Consider the following 20790-nt stretch of genomic DNA (forward strand, 5'->3'; position numbering starts at 1 on the left):
TACGAACCAGCGGTTTCCGACGCGAGCGGGGAGCGCGCACGGCGGAGCACCGGAAACGTGGCCGCGACGGGCCGCAGCATGGCTGGGTAAGCGCCGGCGCCTCTTCTTCCGCCCCGGGAACCCGGGGCCCCCCGCTGGGAAGGGAGCTAGACGGGGGGCGGGAGCGGGTGGGAAGGCCCCGCGACTCAAGCTCCAGGCCCCCGGCCTCCCAGGGCACTGACAGCCTCTTGGCACTTCATAGAGGGGGAAACAGAGGCCACACTCAGCGTGTTTAACTCTTAGATGTTTCTCTGCTGGCTGTGGTAGCAAGTAAAGGCCACCAGGGGCGCTGGAGTTAGAAAGACCTTCCGTTCAGATGTGGCTTCAGTCACAGACTCCTGTGTGAGCCTGGCGAAGTCATTGCCCCGCCATCTGCCTCAGTTTCCTCATCTGTAAAACTGGGCAGCGAGGAGGCGCAGTGCATAGCGTGCCCGGCCTGCAGCTAGGAAGGTCTGACTTCAGATGTGGCCTGGGACACTGACTAGCTGTGTGACCCTGGGCGAGTCACTTCACCCTGTTTGCCTCGGTGTCCTTATCTGTGAAATGAGCCGGAGAAGGCAATGGCAAACTCTTCCAGTATCTCTGCCCAAAATACCCCCTGGGGGGTGGGGGGGAGGGTCCCAAAGCATGGGACATGACTGCTAACCACCGAGCAGCCACAAAAATGGGATGATGGTAGGATCGATTGGATCGTTGTAAAGTGCTTGGCAAACATGTAGTGTTCTGCAGGCATCAAAGTATCTGTCTGTATCTATCTAATTACCTGTTATTGTCTTATATAACTGTATAATAACATTGTTGTCACGTTTACATATATTTATGTGATAGCATGTATTTACATATCATACAAGCAAGAATGTTAATAGAATATATAATACTACCACACATTATGACAATGATGAATATAAATCTATATCGATAACACTAAAGTTTGTAAAGCACTTCACAATCATCTCATTTGATATATTTGTATGTTATATTCACATATAGTTATCGCAACTCTTAATAAATATTAAAAACTGCTTTTTTAAGCAAAAAGTAGTCTCAGAATGAGAACCAGCAGCATTTCATTTGAGGTCTTTTGCTACCATTCACAAGTTCTGTCAGCAGAAAACACTTAACTAAATTGCAATTTTGAATTTACTTTGATGATTCATGATTTGTGCAAATTGCAACAGCTGCTTGATAGACGTAAAATTCCCTTAAAATTCACTTGTTTAGAATTTAATGATTTCATAGGATTATAATGGAGGCAGAATGTCATAGAGGATAGAAGGTCAGTTTTGCAGTCAAGAAGACATGTCTCTGTCATACTAGCTGTTTGATTATGGGCAAATTATGTAAAAGAGCAGGGTTAGATGGGGTTTAGGGGTGAGATCAGCAACACACAGTTCTAGACCTGCTTTGGTGAAAGGGGCCCCTATATGATCAAATTACACTAGTCCAAAAAGAAAAGGAAAACTTCCTGTGAACCAGAGTCTGAGGAAATGAATAAACAAATAAGCATTTATTAAGTGCTTATTATGTTCAAAGCACTGTGCTAAGTTGGGGATACAGATGGAACAATAGAAGCAGTCCCTGCTTTCAAGGACCTGTCATCGTAATGGTCAGAGACAACCCACATAGGCGGTCTCAGCAGCAAATCAGATGGAAAGATCCCGTAGTCCTTAGGGTGCAGTAGCAAGGCAGATGGTCTTTTCTCTTCTTTAATGTCATTTCCACTGAAAAAGTGAGATCGTGTAATGATGTTGAACCATTTAACAGTGCCAAGCACTTGAAGGCCAAGAAACTTTCTTTTCCAAGTCCTCAGTAGCTGTGGCCCATTGGTGGGAGTTGGTCATTGGTTGATGGGTATTGCTGGACTAAGGGCAGTCTCTCAACCTGCTTTCCATGCCTCCTGCTTTTTTTTTTGTTTTTAAAAAACACATCAAACGAACAAAAAGCTGTAACCAACTGATATGTAAGGGAATATCAGAAGAAAGCAAGCAATACTGATAGCACACTGGGCAGAATTTCTGAGAGAACATGCACAAAAGCTGCACAAGTCAGACAGGTGTGGATGGGTTGCAATCTGCAGTCAGGAGAGAGTAACTTCCTTTTAAGCAGAGATGGTTTCATTTTTTTGTATTTGTATTCCCAGGTCTGAGCACAGTGCCTCGAACATAATGGGCACTCAACTAATGATAGAAAAAAAATTCCAAACTTTTAAAAAATGTCCTTTAAGCTTTTAAAAGTTAGCTTAACTAATGGACATTGAGGTGGTGCAGTGGAGAGAGCACTGACCCTGGAGTCAGGAGCACCTAAGTTCAAACGAGACCTGTGTGACCCTGGACAAGTCACTTAACTCTGATTACCTCCCAAAAATAAATAAATAAAAATTCATCTGAAGCATAATATATTTTTTTAAAAAGAGGTAAATAGCTCATATGTAAAAATCTGTTGTTATTTTTGTATCATTTCATTTCAACAAGTTACCACTAGAATAATACTTTATTCATCTTTGTTTGTCTGTATCATGTAGTAAAAGAGGTACTAAGTAATTATTTGTGGGATGGAGTAGTAGTTTTCTATTGCTAATAATACTAGACTTGGAGTCAGATGACTTGAGTTTGAGGCCTGCTCTGCCACTTAGTAACCCTGGGTTTTGAACCAATACTGTCTCTTCTTTAAGTCTCAGTTTCTTCATTTTTAAATTGAGATCATTTTTGGTGCTACTTCAAAGCGTCGTAGAGAAAAGTCCTTTGTAAATGTAAAGCATGGTATATAAATAAAGTTAATAATCACAATGAATCTTGGAAATGTGATGTAGGACCTGGGAATATTTTTTAAAATTTTTTTAGTATTTTGAAAGTACATTTTCTTTGTAAGGAAACTGAAAAATAGTAGATGTATTCTCTCATGTAAAAGCAAGAGGTTCCCTGCTTGTTTCTTTTCATAAAACAGGTACCAGAAGTCACCTTATGTCTTCCTTCAGTGTCAAAGATTTCACACTACTATAAGCAGGCACAAAGGTAAAACAGCTACAGAGCATCTCTGGCTGATGAGGCACTTGAAGGACCCATTTGTGAAAGCAGCAAAAGTGGAAAATTACCGTTGCCGAAGTGCCTTCAAACTTCTGGAGATGCATGAGAAGCACCAAATTTTCCATCCTGGGCTTCGGGTATTAGACTGTGGTGCTGCCCCTGGGGCATGGAGTCAAGTAGCTGTTCAGAAAGTGAATGCCGCAGGCACAGGTGAGTGTGTATTTAACTGACCTAGTTTGTTAAGGTTTCTAGGATGAAGGTGGTGATAGTCCCACTGTACTGCCCTGGTCAAACCACATCTGGGGTATCGTATTTGTTATTGGGTAATATATTTTTAAAAGTATGTTGATAAGCTGAATAATTTCCCAAAAAGAGCAACTAAGATGGTGAAGAGCCTGAAATTCATGCCTTATGAGGATCATTTGAAGGAACTGGAGATATTTAGCATTGGAAAAAATGGGACTTGTTGGAAGCATGGTGGTGGTGAATATCGATAACTGTCTCTAAATATATGAAGGGCCATTAGGGGCAAGAGATGAAACTTGTTTTGCTTGACTTCTGAGGGAAAAACTAGGCATAATGGGTATAAATTGCAAAGAAATATTCAAACTTGACTTAAGAGAAGATATCTTAACAATTACTGTTCTCCAAAAGTGAAACTACTTTGGGATGTAGTGGTTTCCCTCTGAATGTAGGTCCTTACCCGAAGGCTGGATGATCACTTATTGAATACAGCGTAGAGAGAATTCTTGTTCAGGTCAAGATTGGACTAGACGACCTTCCAGTCCCCAGGACTCATGATTATGGTTCATTTGAATATTCTTCTAACCAACTGAATTAATAGACCCAGTTTAAGTGCAGGGTAATAACAGGTAAATGACTAGGGCTGAAAGGGGGGTAGGGAAACTAGAGCGTTCATATTCGTTTGTCCTGGGGAGGGTCACATGGACAGGAACACAAAGGAGTTTTTCAGACAATATTTTGTGAGATGAAGCAGTTGGATTTATAAGAAATCAAATATTGTCATTGTAATTTGTACTTTTAATACTTGAAGGGTCTGTGACTTCTTTGTTATTCTCTCCATCAATCCAAATTGTTACCTTTATTAGATAATCCTAATGAGCTCCTTTGGCTGAATTTGCTCATGCGATAGATTTATTGATCTACTTCAAAGCTATTTTAAATTAGTACATGCTTCATGTATTCAACTTATCACAAAGTTCATGTAAGAAGTGAAAGTATTTTACCTTGATGATATTCGTTAATCATTTGTATATTTTCTAGATCCCAATTCCCCTGTTGGTTTTGTCCTTGGGGTGGATCTCCTTCATATATTTCCACTGGAAGGAGCAATTTTCCTTTGTTCTGCTGATGTAACTGACTCGAGGACCTTAAAGAAAATTCAAGAGCAACTTCCTGGCCAGAAAGCTGATGTGATTTTGAGTGATATGGCACCCAATGCAACTGGATTTCGAGAGCTAGATCACCAAAAGCTCATAAACATGTGTCTGTCTCTTCTGAACTTTGCTCCAAGTATATTACATCCAGGGGGCACATTCTTATGTAAATTTTGGGATGGAGGTCAACGACACCTCTTACAAAATAGGCTAGAAAAAGAATTCAAGACTGTCAGGACTATAAAACCTGTAGCTAGCAGGAAAGAATCATCAGAGACTTACTTTTTGGCAAAACTATACCAAGGAATTAAAACACCTTCAAAAGAGTAAAAGTTCCACCTATTCTTGCCAATAGGGTTATTGGAGCCCATATTAATTAGAAATTTGAATCAAACGTTGGACTATTGCTGTGTAAATGTAATGTACTGTGTACTAAGCAAAGAATAGGGCAACATTTATTCTATTGGGTCACATACAGAATTTGGGATTGGAAGTGCCATTAGAGATTATGTAGCTCAACTTTCACTTCTAGTTTTATAGAGAGGAAGTTGAAGCCCATGGAGGTTTAGGGACTTCTTCAAGGTAAGTAGGAGAGCCAGAATTTGAACCCAGTCTTCTGACTCCAAATTCATTCCCCTCCCCGCCTATGCCCTGTCCCCCAGAAACATTAATATTTTTTCTTTAACTGAAAAACAAAGCACCACTCTTTTTTTTTTTTTTTGTCTCTTAGTGCTTATGAATTCTTGTGTGAGATGAGTCTCTGGTATTGAGGCCATCCTTCAAGAAGTATATTTTTTGCTTTATGATTTAAATCTGTATTCATGCAATAGTATTAAAATTAAAGCAATTTCCAAAAGAAACAGTAATGTATTATGTTCATTTATTTTCCTAAACTTATTTTAGAATTCTACATAAGAAGAATCTTGATTTTATTATTTTAAGGATTTTTCTCTGTTAAAATTTTTTTTAAATAAAATATTTCCTAAAATCAAATCAAAATCTCGAGGAGCTATACAAAATATGAAAAATAAAACAGTCACTTCTCTCTAGGAGTAGGGGAGACAATGAGCACATGTATAAATATATTCAGAATAAAGATAAAGGAAATGAGTGGCAAAATGACTTCCCCACAAAAGCTAGTGTCCTTTGGGATTTGAAGCCTGGCATTCCTAATTCCAGGTCCATCGCTCTAGCCGCTTTTACCATATTGCAGAAAGCAATAAATTGGTAGCCAGAGGATGTGGGTACAAATCACACCCATGGCACTTAGTATCTGTATGAACCTGGTAAGAGCTCCTGGGCGTCTGATACCTCATCTGTAAAATGAGAGGGTTGGACTGGATGGCCCCTAAGATCCTTTCTTGCTCCTAATATGTAATCTTATGATTCTTTATATAAAGTTAAGTATGAGCACAGTTTCATAAAGATGAGATCATTTGAACAACAGTAACGACTTGGAATCAGGAAGGTTTTAAATAAGTGGTTGTGACTGAGTTGAGCTTTGAAGGAAGCTAAGGATTCTAAGAGGCAGAAGTGATGAAAGTGTATTTTAAAGAAAGGGAAAGTTAGCCTTCAGAAAGGCAGTTCAGATGAAATGTAGAATGCATGAAGTTGAATGATAAGTCTGGAAAGGGAGATTAAAGATAGCTTATGGAAGAAGTGCAGTTTTTGTAGTTTGTATCCTAGAGCCAATAGGGAGGCACTAAACAGTTGAGTGACATGGTCAGGCCTGTCCCTTAGGAAGATTTTTGATAATTATGTGGAGAATGAACTGAAGAAAAGGGAGCCCAGAAGCTAATACTTCCTAGGCAAGAGGTGATAAAGACTGGAACCAGTGATGATTGTGTGAATGAAGAGAAAGGAATAGATTCAAGAAATGTGGAAGACAAGGAGAGGAGACGACCACTGACTGAATAAAATGGGTGAGGAAAAAGGATGTGGCAAAGATCAATGGGGTTGTTAACCCTTGTCATTGGAAAAATGATGGAAGAAATTTGGAGGAGGGGGTGCTTATGGGAGAAATGAGTTCCATTTGGATGTTTCAAATCCCACCTTCAACTTTACTCATAAGACCTTAGGAAAGTCACTGAATCTCTGACAAGTTTTCTCATCTGTGGATAGCAAGTGGATAGGTGGAGGGGGAGGGAATAAGGACTTATAAGTGCTTATTTTGTGTCAGGCACTATGCTAAGCAGTAATAACTTAGAAATTTTATGTCATTTAGTCCTCACAATAACTCTCTGATGTAGGTGCTATTATTCCCATTTTACAGTTGAGACAAACAGGTCAAGGGACTTGCTGACAGTGATGCAGCTAGAAAGTATCTTGGGCCAAATTTGAACTCAGGTTTTCCCAACCAAGCCCAGCTGCTTGAAGAATAAGGAAGAATTATGATTTGTCAGGAAGATGACAAATGTTGGAGAAGATGTGGGAGAGTTGGAACACTAATTCATTGTTGGTGGAGCCATGAGCTGATTCAACCGTTCTGGAGAGCAATTTGGAACTATGCCCAAAGGGCTACAAAAATGTGCATACCCTTTGACCCAGCAATACCGCTACTAGGACTGTATCCCCAAGAGATCATAAAAATGGGAAAGGGTCCCACATGTACAAAAATATTTATAGCAGCACTCTTTGTAGTTGCCCAAAACTGGAAGTCAAGGGGATGCCCATCAATTGGGGAATGGCTGAGTAAATTATGGTATATGAATGTAATGGAGTACTATTGTACCACAAGAAATGATGAACAAGAAGACTTCAGAGAGGCCTGGAAGGACTTATATGACCTGATGCTGAGTGAAAGGAGCAGAACCAGGAGAACTTTGTGCACAGCAAGGACCACAGTGTGCGAGAGTTTTTTCTGGTAGACTTGGAATTTTGTAATAACGCAAGAACTTATTTAAAAAAAAAATCCCAATGGTGGTTTTCTAAGGCAAAACACCTTCCACGCTCAGAGAAAGAAATATGGAAGTCATTTGCAGAATGTAGCAGATCATGTTTGTGTGTGTGTGTGTGTTTTTGTGTATTATGTTTTGATTAGTTATATGATTTCTTCCATTTATTTTAGTTTGACTATATAGCATGACTGTAGTGAAAATGTACTCAATAGGAAAGTATATGTAGAACCTATACAGAATTGTATGTGGTCATGAGGAGGGAGGGGAGTAGTGAGGGGTTGGTAGACGGGAAAAAAAATCTACATTTTATGGTAGTGATTGTAGAACATTAAAAAGAAATGATGAACAGGAAGACTTCAGAGAAGCCTGGAAAGACTTATATGAACTGATGCTGAGTGAAAGGAACAGAACCAGGAGAACTGTGTACACAGCAACAACCACAGTATGTAAGGAATTTTTCTGGTAGACTTAGTCTTTCATAGCAATGCAAGGACCTAAAAAATTTACAATGGACTTTTGAGGCAAAACACCTTCCACAACCAGAGAAAGAACTATGGAATTGGATTGCAGAATGAAGCAGCCCATTTTCTTTTGTATTATGTTCTGTTTTGTTTTGTTTTATGGTTTCTCCCATTCATTTTAATTCTTCTATTCAACATGACTAAGGTGAAAATGTATTTAATAGAAATGTATGTGTAGAACCTATATAAGATTGCATGCCCTCTTGGGGAGGGAGGGGGAAAAATCTAAGATATATGGAAGTGATTGTAGAACAATGAAACCAAAAAAATAGCCAAAAAAAAAATATTATGGTATGTAAAAGAGCGAATGGTGATAGGCCAAGGGAGCAAGAGTACTACGCGTAGTTGAATGGGCCCAGCTATAGGATTCAGACTGAGAAGGGGAAAAGGGGGCAGTCAGAGATGTGATAATAAAGATCAGTGAGTATGGATAAAGAATCAGTTTAGGAAGAGAAATGGAAGAGTTTATGATTGTGAAGGTGGCATAGGTGAAATCCAAGATATGACTATCCCTGGCAGGGCTGGTAACCATGGAGGATGTGGGTCATAAGAGTTAAAAACATGGATGAACTGAAAAGTCAGAATATTTGAGGAACCATCAACATACATAACAGGCAGAGAAAGACTGTGAGTCATCATTTTAACTCCTTAGCTCTCCTCCTGCTCTCTGACCACTCCTTCCCAGTATCTTTTGCTGCCTCGTTATCCATGTGATGTCCACTAACTAGGCATCCTGCAAGACTCTGCCTAGGTCCCCTTCTCTTTTCTTTCCATACTGTCTGACTGGGGGATCTCATCAGCTGCCATAGCAATTTTCATGCATATGCAAATTATTCCTAGATAGAATTCTCCCAAGTTCTAGTCATCACCAGTTCCTTGTTGGACCTTTCTATGGATGTCCTGAAGACCTTTCAAATTTAATATGTCCAAAATAATTCATTATTTTCCCCCAAAATTCTCTTTAGGATGTCCCTATTACAGTCGAGGGCAGCACTACTGTCTCAGTCACCCACGTTTGGATCATCTGGGTCATTCTAGATCCTTCACTTTCCCTCAACCTACATTATCTGATTAGTTCCCAAGTCTTGTAGTTTAAACCTTCACAATATCTTTCCTTTCTCTTCATTCACATCATTTATCATCTCTCAACAGGACTAATGCAATAGCCTTCTAATTGGTCTCCTTCCCTTAAGTCTCTCCTCTCTTCAATCCATCTTCCACACACCTGCTGAAATGATATTTCTAAAGCACAGGTCAGACCATGTCATCCTCCCACTCCCCGAACCAAATTCAGAGAGTCCTCATTAGAGATCAGATGTAAAGTCTTTTGGCATTTAAAACTCTTGAAACCTGGCACCTGCACCAGAAACCTCTTTACCCTGGAAGCTCACTCTAGCCCAGATTTCTCATCTTGGATGGGCATTGTGTCAGTCAAACTGAGACCTGTTAAAGACCTGAACTTAAAAAAGCAAAGGTCTCCCATTTCATCCAGGGGCCATCTCCAGTCATCCTGATCTATATCTTGCCACTGGATCCAGATGACTCCGGAGGAGAGAGTGACTCTATACAGCCCTCCCTCACTAAAATCCAATTCACTTGTATGTCATAGCATCACCTCCCTGATGTTATGGTCCTCTTTGAGAACAAATGATAACAACATTTCTTGGAAGTACCCTCCTCCTTCTCTTCCTCTACTGCACCTCTTCTCTCCCATTGGCTGGTTCCTCCCAGAACCTCCATTTTAAAGAAGCCACCCAGGCTACTCACATCTTCATTCCTCTCCAGGCTACATACCTGACTCTCTTCCCTGATTTTCTGCCCGGTGTCTCCCACACTTCTCTCAGGTACTTTCATTCTCCTCTCTCCTTCCTTTTATTGTCTTAATGGTTGTCTTTCACCATTAGAATGTAAAGGCAGGGACTGTCTTTTTGATATTCTCAGTACCTGGTACATACACAGTAAGCATTTGATAAATGCTTGTTGATTTGACTTTTTACGCTTTCCTCCACTAAGATACCCAGTCATACTGGCCTCAAATATGACAATCTGTTTTCCATCTCTGTATCTTTGTACTGGCTCTTCTTCTATTCCTGGCTCCCCCTCCCAACAACCCAGGTCTTAGACTCTCTGTGTCAAATTCTGAAATAAATTAAAGTCATTAGTTGAGGAATATAGAATCTTTGAGAAAATAGGGTAGCAAACCTACCATGCTGGGGGATATTCCCCCAACAGATTCACAGTAAAACGTTCTTATACCTTTACAAGGAAAAGTATGAGGTAGCAGGGCTTGGTCATAAGAGCACAGTTACCCTTGGTAACCTGAGAAAGAAAAACCACTTCATTCTGGCTGTTTTGCCCTTTATGTCATGAATCCCAATGGAGGGGGACAAGGACATTAGGAGCTGAGATTCAGCTTAAGCTAGGTTTCTTTACAAGGTAAAATGCCAGGGCAAGGTGGGGTGGGGGGCACTTAGGATGTGTTCAGCTTAACCTAATGAAGAATGAATATCTTAAAAATAGGAATGTAAGAACATTACTGAAATTCTGACATTACTAGAATCATTTAAGGGATTAGCCAGTAACATTACATTTAGTATTAACAATTTTCTGTCATATTAACAATTTTCTGTCATCTCCCCCTTTGATTCTGAGAAGGTGGAGCCTTCTCAATGAATAACTAACTGATAGGACAAATGCTTCATCAAGAGTTTTTAACTATGGGGCTTATGATGGAAAAAAAATGTGAGGGGAAGAGAGAGAGAGAGAGATTGACCAACACATTGACAGGAGCCATTGCGGGTAATCCCCTTTGGCAAGCAGACCTTATAGAAAAGAGGCACATACGGAAAAAGTAAATAATAAAAGGTAAAATTGTCCATTTCATCAATCCATCATGTCTTAAGGCTCAAACATCTCATCTTATACAGATGTCTGGTTTCTGAAAACATCTCCTGATATAATTCTCTGGTCCTCTTTAGGTATTCTGGAATGGATGAGGCTTCAGAGCACCTTCTAGTGGATTTTCTTCTCTGTTACAATCTCTTATAAAAATAGACCTTAATACAATTTTAAGTTTACTTTGTCAATAACCAGGTAAGGTACTGAGAACTAACTGAAATCTAATAAGAACATCAAAATTAGAAACTTCTAGATCAGAGAATTTACATTTTCCCCTACTCCTTGCTGCTCCTATCCTTATCTAAAACAAATATTTGGACTCTCCCAGCAACAGGCTGAAGGGAAAATCTACAAAGAATGTATGAGGATCTGGCTTTTAGAATTAACCCTTTAAGTTATGATATTGATGTTTGTCAAATAGTTATGTAGGCTATCTAGTTGTCTTTTAAATTGGAATAGATTCCACCATCATTTAACTTCTGTCGTTCATCTATTTCTTTCTTCACCTCAGATTCAAGTTCCAGAAAGGGAAGGAACTTCAGTTTATCACCTATATTTGCCTTGTGATGTGATTATCAACAGTAACTGTTGCTGTTTCTCTCCCAGCCTGATGTCTTTGTTTTTCTTGACCTCATTAAAGGGGCCAGGCCCTGGCTCCTTCTTAAACAGGCCTATTCAATGAATGGGTGTTGCCTCACCCTAAGTGAGAACCTGCAAAGACCTTGGCCTAAAGGGCCCAAGGTCTCCCAGTGCATCCTGGGCCATCTCCAGTCATCCTGATTAATATCTGGTCACTGGATTCAGATGGCTCTGGAGGAGAAGTGAGGCTGGTGACCTGCACAGCCCTCCCTCACTCAAAACAAAGTCAAGTGCAAGTCATGTCATCATTTCTCTGATGGCATGGTCTTCTTCAGCAACAAAGGACAAACACAATATTGTTATATTTAGAAAATTCAAATACAAAACTTGAAAAATCAGAAAATTCTGAACCCAATTCTCATATTTGATATATATAATTATCTGATCTTATTACTTTTTTGAAAACAAAATTTTCACCAAAAACAAACAAGACAAAATTTTGCATACTCTAGTCACCTGCTTTTAGTTGCTTATTCCCCCCTCAGGAGGATGAGATTCTGCTAATAAACTATTTACACAACATTTATTATAAGAAGATGACTTCTAATACAAAAATAAATTCATTTAAAGTTGTCAAATTAATTTCAATTGTAACAAAAGGTTCTGGGATAGAATGTTGTGGTTGTTGTTTGTCCTTCATTCTTGAAGAGGGTCAGTGACACCAGGGAGGTGATGTCTTGACTTGCAAATGAATTGGATTTAAATTGGAATGAGGAAGGGCAAAGTCACCAGCCTCACTCTTTCCTCAAGAGCCATCTGGGTCCAGTGGCAACACGTAGATTAGAGTGACTGGAGATGCCTCCCCCCACCCCAATGGGATGCTTGCACCCCAATTCTAAAATCACACTTCTCTCTAAAATAACATTTTTCCCTAGCTTCAAAACACTATCCCAGGCAGTTTCTCCCTAGCCCAAGGACACAGCCTGCCCCAGCAATAACTGTTATCTCTTTTCCTGATACAGTAACCAGCTGCACCTATAGAACTTATTAATTTGAATTTGAATTGGCTGTGTATTGGGTCATAATGACATTTACTACTCACTGATCAATCATATGTGTCCTAGACTTAGACATACATATTCCCTTACATTTATTTTGTCTAAGAAGACATTGATGAGAGCAGCCTGGTATTCCTTAGTCAGTCCTGACCATTAGTTGACTTAGTGATGGTTCAGGCCTAAAACCACACCTCTATGTAGCCCCACTTGGGCTATTGCCCGATGAACTCTGGGTAAAATACCTGCACAGTAGATACTAAAAGTGCATGTTCCTTTAAGAACTAACTATTCCTTAACCATTCCCTAAACCCACCCTGAATTCACCTACTCATTACACTTTGCACATATTATACTATAGAATATACTATATAACCTTTATCTATACCCATTCCAATTGCAGGTTCCCTAAGAATTCTTGTCCACTGAAAAGCATAAGAAATCTTTACCACCTTGACTTTGAGAATGCTTGAGTCTGCGAATTCATTCCAGGTGACCTGCCCCTGTTACTCTGGCCTTTAGAGGGGAGGTCTCACTCCCTCCCTTCCAACCCTCATCACCTCCATCCCTGGATGTTGTGGGAGACCTTTTTCATCTTTTTTAAAAACAATTTTACCTTTTTTAAGGTAAGGTCTTTCCCAGGTCTCAGTTTGTCTGAGGCAAAAACCATTCCGTGATTAAGGCTAGGTAAGGGATGAGGCAAAAAAAATGGCCTCTTTTACCTACTCAAAGATGGAAGATGCTCAGGGCTTCTGGCCAGAACAGAAATGATTGCTATTTACACTCACTCTGAGCCAACAAAACCCAAACAATGACTAACTGAGGCATGAGTTGGGGCCCACTATTGACCAATCAGTGAGAGGCAGAGTTTTAGGGTTTTCCGCATAGACAAGTAGCTTCATTTGAATCTAAATGGGTTTTATCAAAGCTTGGTTCAACAGAACTCATTTTCAGAAAGTTTGCGCTCCTTTGGGCAAAGTGTCCACATGTAAATGTATGATTCCCCATGTGGAGGGACAAGGGAGCAAGGGAGGGAGGAAGGGAGGAAAGAAGGAAGAAAGGAAGAAAGAAAGGAAGGAAGGAGGCAGGAAGGGAAGAAAGGAAGGGGCAGCATTGCCTGACTGGAACTGATCAGATGGGTCCTCGGTGGGGCAGCTGCTAGTACTCATAGTTGTTGTTTATCCTTCTTTCTTGAAGAGAAACAGTGACATCAGGAAGGTAATACCTTGACTTGCTACTGAATTGGATTTACGTGAGGCAGGGCTGTGCAAAGTCACCAGCCTCACTCTCTCCTCCACAGTCCTCTGGGTCCAGTGGCAAGACATAAATCAGGATGACTGGAGATGGCTCTGAGATGGGATTTATAAATACACTGAATAATCAGTTTTAAAACAGTGCACATCAAATAAGTTGTTTATAATAAAACATGTTCGTACTTCAAGACATGTCTAATACCCAGGTGGTAATTCCAAATGAAGTAATAAATCCAAATAAAATTGCTTTTCCCATATAGATAATACAAGATACTCCATAAATTACTCTCCTCTAAGGAAACTAATTGCATCAAAATTCTTTTTTCCAAAACAGAACTGAAGAGGTTTCTAATTTAGTTTTAATAATTAATAGAATACAGCTTGGTCCCAAAAATTGTTGCATCAATACCCAATTATTCTTACATTATTTTGAAATATTTAATGACCTTTTAAAAATAAACATACATATGTATGTAACAGTTTTATTGAAATCTTACAATTGAGATGAATGGGTCATGGCCCATTATTACATGTAATTTTTATTACATCATGTTCTGAAAAGGATGCATTTAATATTTCTGCCTTGCTGCACTGGATTCTGGAGTTTTTATACCCCAGTATATGGTCAGTTTTTGCATAGTGCCACGTACTACTGAGAAAAAGGTTTATTCATTTCTACCCCCATTCAGTTTTCTATAGAGGTCTATCATACCTAACTTTTCTAAGGTTTAATTCACCTCCTTAACTCTTTCTTGTTTATTTATCCAGGTCTGAGAGGGAGTGGTTGAGGTTTCCCACTAGTACAGTTTTGCTTTCTTTTCCTCCAGTAACTCCCTTAACTTCTTCTCTAAGATTTTGGAAGCTATACCACTTGGTGTCACCCCTCCCAGTGTGTTTTGTCTGTTTTTTTCTTTTCTATTAAAGGGGCCATCCCTATGACTACTTTTAAAGAGGCCTATTCGCTGAATGGGCATTTCCTCACTTTAAGTGAGCACCTGAAAAGGCCTTATCCTAAAAGGTCAAGGTCTCCCATTGCATCCTGGGCCATCTCCAGTCATCCTGATGAATATCTGGTCACTGGATCCAGATGGCTCAGGGGGAGAAAGTGAGGCTGTTGACCTTGCACAGCCCTCCCTCACTCAAAACAAAGTCCAGTGCAAGTCATGTCATCATTTCTCTGATGTCATAGTCCTCTTTGAAAACGAAGGACAAATACAGCAACAATATACACACACATGTGTATGTGTATGTGTGTGTATATATAATTCATAACAGGCAGATGAAAAAGTCAAATATGCATCTCCTTGGTTGTTTAGGATATAGAAAGGATTAAAATTCTAGGTTAAATAGCTCAAATCTCATACTTACTACTTATTATAGTAACTCAGATATGCTCCAAAATTAGTCTATAAAACAAAGATTTAAGATTGTGTTCATACTGATCACTTGCCATAATTATGGAAATTTACCATAAAAGGAGAATTAGGGACATAGCTACCGTAAGAGAATAATACTCCTTTACCTTCATGTCAGTCCCAGGCAAGAGTCATATAGATAGCCAATTGCATTAAGCCAGGCTTAAATGGCGGGATATTTTCCATTCAAGAGGAAATTTAAAACTGGGGCAAATCAAGTCAGGATAATTCTAATTCAGTCCATGCTGAGAGTCATTCTCCCAGTCTTTCCTATGAGACCTCTGCATGCAGTTCATGGTTGTCAGCCCCTCTAGGGGATACATGAATCATTGGTCTAATAGCATTTCTTGATGATTATACCTGGAGACAGCCTCAGAATAATGCCAGTCCCATTAGGTCTTAAATAGCAACTTCCAATAATTGTACTTTTGGGTCAATTTGATTTTTAAGGAGTATATATCCTCCTCCTCCACATTAGTTAATTTGTTTTCAGTTTTCAACAATCACTTCCATAAGTTCCAAATTTCTCCCCCTTCCACCTCTCTACCTCCCCAAGATGGCACGCAATCTTATATGGGTTCTACACATGCATTCCTATTAAACACATTTTCACATTAATCATGTTGCATAGAAGAATTAAAATGAATGGGAGAAAACATGAGAAAAACAAAATATAACAAAGGAGAAAATAGTCTGCTTCTTTCTGCATTCTGACTCCATGTGGATGTGGACAGGATCACATATGAATGTAGATAGGATCACATATCCTTGACAACAGGTATTGCCTTGTTTCTATTTGAAAACAGTAAGAGATTCATCATTAAAAAAATCACAGCTTATCTTTCCCTGGTTAGAGAGGAAGAAGCAGGGACATAATTATCACCAGTCAATACTGGTCCTAAAGACCTACAGCTAAGGCTGAGAATGACTGTAAGCAAACAAGTATACACAACCACCTGGGCAGTATGGGAAAATGAATTAAGAGCCCAACCTTAGCTTTTCCAAAGTCGCCTTCCTAATCTTAACCGCAGAGACAGATAGGTATCCCTGGGCTTAGATATCAGATGTTACTCTCCTTGAGCTGCTGGCCCAAGGACACAACAAACTTAAGAATGAAGCTCAAAAAGAATATTCGGGGTACAAAAAGGTTTCATCTCAAAAAGCAAAGTCTTACTAATCACAATAGGGCTGGATACAATTGTTAACAATCCTCTCAAGCTGTTGCAATAAATGGGCTAATAAATAAAATTTATCAGGCCTTCTAAAAATCGTGAAAAAGATTTTTACTTAACATTCCTTTCAACTTGTATTTCTCTTTCTCAAAAACAGCTTAAAATTTATCCTGATGTAAAAAAGATAATCACTAGACTTTCATAGTAATGTAGCTAGAAACCTCTAACTTGATTCTGAACCTTATTCAACCTTTAATGTTAAGATTAAGTTGGTCACAATGTAAATTTAGTACAGACTATTCCAGATATAACTTCATAATTCACAATAGTCGTACTATAAATTCCTAATTACCACCCCTCTTTAGTCAAAAAGTGCTTGCAATGGGACAGGAGATTCCGTTTTTTAACTGAAGCAATGCCAAAAATATGCCCAACTAAATTGGCCTTATCATAATAACCCCTAATGGCAACCAATAATCTTACAATTTTCATAATTGATAGATAAATAATTTTAGATGAAACTTTCTCTTTATAATAGGCAAGTAATTCAGCATATTAACAGTTTTCAAGCATTTTTTTCTTTTAACAATTAAGTTCATAATGTAATGACATCCAGATTAGAAAGAAGTTGTAATCCTAATAGTATATCTGCACAGTATCACTAACAAAATCATGGATTTGAAACATAAACCAAAAACCATTCTTAATCAAATTATCTCAATTCAGTTGAATGCATCTTTAAATTACTTTATACAAAAAATCATTCTGAAAAATTTAAGTAGAACTTACATAAAACTGATTTATGAACCTTCTCATTTTAATTAGGTGTTGTAGGTACTTTCACCTCTGTAGCTTTTAGGTTTAAGCTTTGTAGAATTTATACCATATCATCATCAGAGTTGAAACTTATAACCATGTCAAAACATCTTATCAGAAAAAAACAAAGAAAAATTTCTTTCATTACTATAATCCATATAAAATAAAATGCTTTTATACTGTAAGTATAACATAACAATTTCAAAATTACAAGAGAATCTATTTTTGTAACAATGTTGATGTTACCAAGTTTCACCATATAGATATGTACTTAATTTCATATGAACAATACCAAGAGATACATATAAAGTTTCACCATTTTGAATTCACTTCTGTGGTTATTAGGCTAGTTTAAAGTGTGCTGGGCTAAAATACTTTAAGATTCTAGTTAGAGGACTGTTTTTTGGTTCAGACAAAAAAGACCTAAGGAATTTGAGCTGATGCCAGCAGGGCGTGGCAGAAACCTTTTGAGAATCTTCACAGAAAGAGTTAATTAAATCATTCTCAATTTGAACAATGCAAGGAAGCCTTTAGGGTCCTATATGATAGTCACAGATCACAATAACCAATATTTTTTACCATAAACAAAATTTATATAGTGTTAAGTTTATAATGTAGACTTCTTGTAGACCGTTCTGAAAAGCAAGTGGACATGACTGTCAGATGCTTATTTAACCTTACTTGTAGGAGACAAAAGCTGCAAAATATTTTAAGATAGTGTGGTCCAATAGTTAGAAATTAGATGATGATGATAGAATAAGAATCCTGAGTAAGAATCTTTTCCTTTGTAATTTCTAGTTTTAAACTAAAATCAAATCAGTGTACTTAAACCTGAGTATTGGAGTATATCTTGAAGTCTTAAAAGATTGACACCCTACTCAGTTGTCACAAAAGCAAGCACTCAGCATTAATTTAAACTATAAGCATGTCTAGTAAGATTTTAGAACTCTGCCTTTCACAGCTGAGGACATTTAAAAGGGTTCTTTGTTATGCTAACTTCACAGAAAACCATTTATTATCATCTCCTGTATTTCTAATTAATTCTCTTATAACATATTTACATCAACTTTTTGACAATTAAATCCATAACATGAAAGAATGAAGAGTTCACTTTTCTAATAATATTTCTAATACAATGAACTTTCAAATTGATGTTAGGCATTATCTTCATACATATTACAAATCAAATAAGTGAGGTAAGTTGGCTTAAAACCACACAGCTAACAAGTTTCCTGGTCCATACAGCATAATAAATTCTGACTAATAAAAAGCATCTTATTGGGAGAGGCACATTTAGACTAGAATAAATTCAAATACACCAGGATCTACTTTCCAAATGGTATAATATAGAATCTCAATTTGTAATTTTAATTATTTAGTATTTTTTAAATACAAGTCTGTTTCTTCCAAGCATTTCATATTATGGATTCACTATTTCCAGTTAATCCACTGCCAAAAATTTTAAAAGTGGCAGTAGGGGAAAACTGCGCATACCTTTTGACCCAGCAATACCACTTTTAGGTCTGTATCCCAAAGAAATCATAAAAATGGGAAAAGGATCTGCTTGTACAAAAATATTATAGCAGCTCTTTTTGTGGTGGCCAAGAATTTGAAACTGAGGGATGTCCATCAATTGAGGAATGGCTGAACAAGTTGTAATATACGAATGTAAGAGAATATTGCTGTTCCATAACAAATGATGAGCAGGTAGACTTCAGAAAAACCTGGAAATACTTACATGAACTGATGTTGAATGAAATGAGCAGAACCTGGAAAACATTGTACACAGTAACAATAACATTGTGTGACGACCAACTTTGATAGACTTAGCTCTTCTCAGCAATGCAAGGATCTGAGACAATTCCAAAAGACTCATGCTGGAAAATACTATCCCCATCCAGAGAAAGAATTATGGAGTCTGAATGAAGATTGAAGCATAGTATTTTCTCTTTCTCTCTCTCTCTCTCTTTTTTGTTCCTTTCTCATGGTTTTTCCCCTTATTTATAACATTTTTTTTACAACATGACTAATGTGGAAATATGTTTAATATGATTGTACATGTATAGTTTATATCAGATTGCATGTTGTCTTGGCATATATAAAATCTTATAGAAGTGAATGGTGAAAACTAAAAATAAATAAAATTAAAAAAATAAAAAATGACAGTAATCTATTCCAATTCTCATACTTAGGAACACCTTACTTATCAAATTTCTCTAAACCCTCTATAACTTTGTCTATTGACTTTCAAATCAAGCTACAATACATTCATTCTCAACCTTTTGACTTAAACAGTCAAACTTCCCCACACCCTCCCAACAGGCTTAGATCATCTGATGCTCCACGAGGGCGTGCAGAGGAACTATACAGGGACAAGAGGGATTAGAGGACATGGGCTTGCTGCTGCTTGCAGCTGCATGCAGAGTGTGTCCCCCCAATTGTCCCTAAACCCTATCTACCATCCATATTTTCTCTAAAGGCTTTATTTCTCTTTCCAAATTTTCCATAGCTATTACACAGACTACACAACTTTCGTCTACATTCCAACCATATCTCAGACTGCACATAGTGTTGTTAAACCAATGTCATTACAACCCTACTTTTCCAAGCTATAGAGTTAATGTCAACCCAGAGGATTCTTTTCATTAGTTTGTCTATTGCAATTATAACCTGTTGCTTCATTAGTTGTAATTCAGGTGTTCTCTAGGAAATCAAAAGAGCTCCATTGTATTGCCTATTTTTACCCTCAGAAGAAGTTTATGGGATAAATCCTCTTTTAAAGAGAAAACCATTGTCAGGTGGGAGCCACGGGAGAAAGAGCTTTTCTAGCACTAGCAGGTCCATTCTTCATCTGGGCAGTCAGAAGGACAGCATGAGAGTCATATTAAGAGGTTAAATAAGCTTACTTTATTCTTGTCTCCTCAAAAGAGTTTACTGATAATGGGAGCATAACTTCTACAGCATCCCCTAATTATTCTTCTCAAAGGGGTCGGTGAAAATGTAGTAGGAGCTACAACTCCCACAGGTACCATAAGTCTCAATGGGGGCCAGTGGAGACTAAAACATGTTAACAAATCCCCCAAGTCTTAATGGGGGCTAATCAAGGCATGCATAGCATTACAGCATGTGCATTCCCTACCAAACCTCAATGGAGTCTGGTTGAGGCAAGCACACATATACATTCTCCTTGTGCATTCCTATTCCCCAATTACTGACCAGTGCCCACTTGATTTATAGGGTAACAGAGAAAGAAGGTATTTTGCCACCAATAACCTCAGAAGTTTATACTAACTTTGGCAATACCATGACAACTTAATGCAAGCATAGTGGATTATTTACAACTAAACTCAAATGTTTACATTATCTTATCGTTATATCTCACTGCTCAGTCACAGTAGAAATTGTTTATAAGGTAAAATTCTGGGAAATAGAGATTGTTATGGCCATGGATCCTGGGAACTAGTATTTATGATCCTGGGAACTATTATCTAAAAAAGAATAACAAGATCCACCTTACATATAACCATTAAGGTGTTTTTAATGATTACAAAAACTTTTAGGAGGAATGCAGTGGTTTATGTTCCTGTTGAAATACAAGAATGGGGTTGTGGCTACTCCCAATCCTGTTAACTGATTACAAAAGGGTTGGCCGCCCAAATAAAAATAGAGATCTGTAATATTACAGGGTTTAACTCAAAGCAGTTTTCCAATTTAAATCGTACTCT

General features: G+C 38.2%; 1 protein-coding gene across 1 annotated transcript; it reads left to right on the forward strand.

Annotated features, from left to right (window-relative positions):
* The first annotated feature begins 8 nt into the window (after positions 1-8).
* MRM2 (mitochondrial rRNA methyltransferase 2) lies at positions 9-5319 on the forward strand. The gene is made up of 3 exons (XM_072597718.1): positions 9-86; positions 2983-3272; positions 4347-5319. Exons 1-3 carry the CDS (start codon positions 79-81, stop codon positions 4787-4789), a joined length of 741 nt encoding a protein of 246 aa, XP_072453819.1. The 5' UTR covers positions 9-78; the 3' UTR covers positions 4790-5319.
* The last annotated feature ends 15471 nt before the right edge of the window (positions 5320-20790 follow it).

Source organism: Notamacropus eugenii, chromosome 3 (assembly GCF_028372415.1).
Source record: "Notamacropus eugenii isolate mMacEug1 chromosome 3, mMacEug1.pri_v2, whole genome shotgun sequence".
In the NCBI taxonomy this organism is placed as follows: domain Eukaryota; kingdom Metazoa; phylum Chordata; class Mammalia; order Diprotodontia; family Macropodidae; genus Notamacropus; species Notamacropus eugenii.

Coding starts and splice junctions, on each gene's coding strand:
- MRM2 (XM_072597718.1), top strand. Junction 3,273..4,346: donor AGTGAATGCCGCAGGCACAG/GTGAGTGTGTAT, acceptor TATATTTTCTAG/ATCCCAATTCCCCTGTTGGT.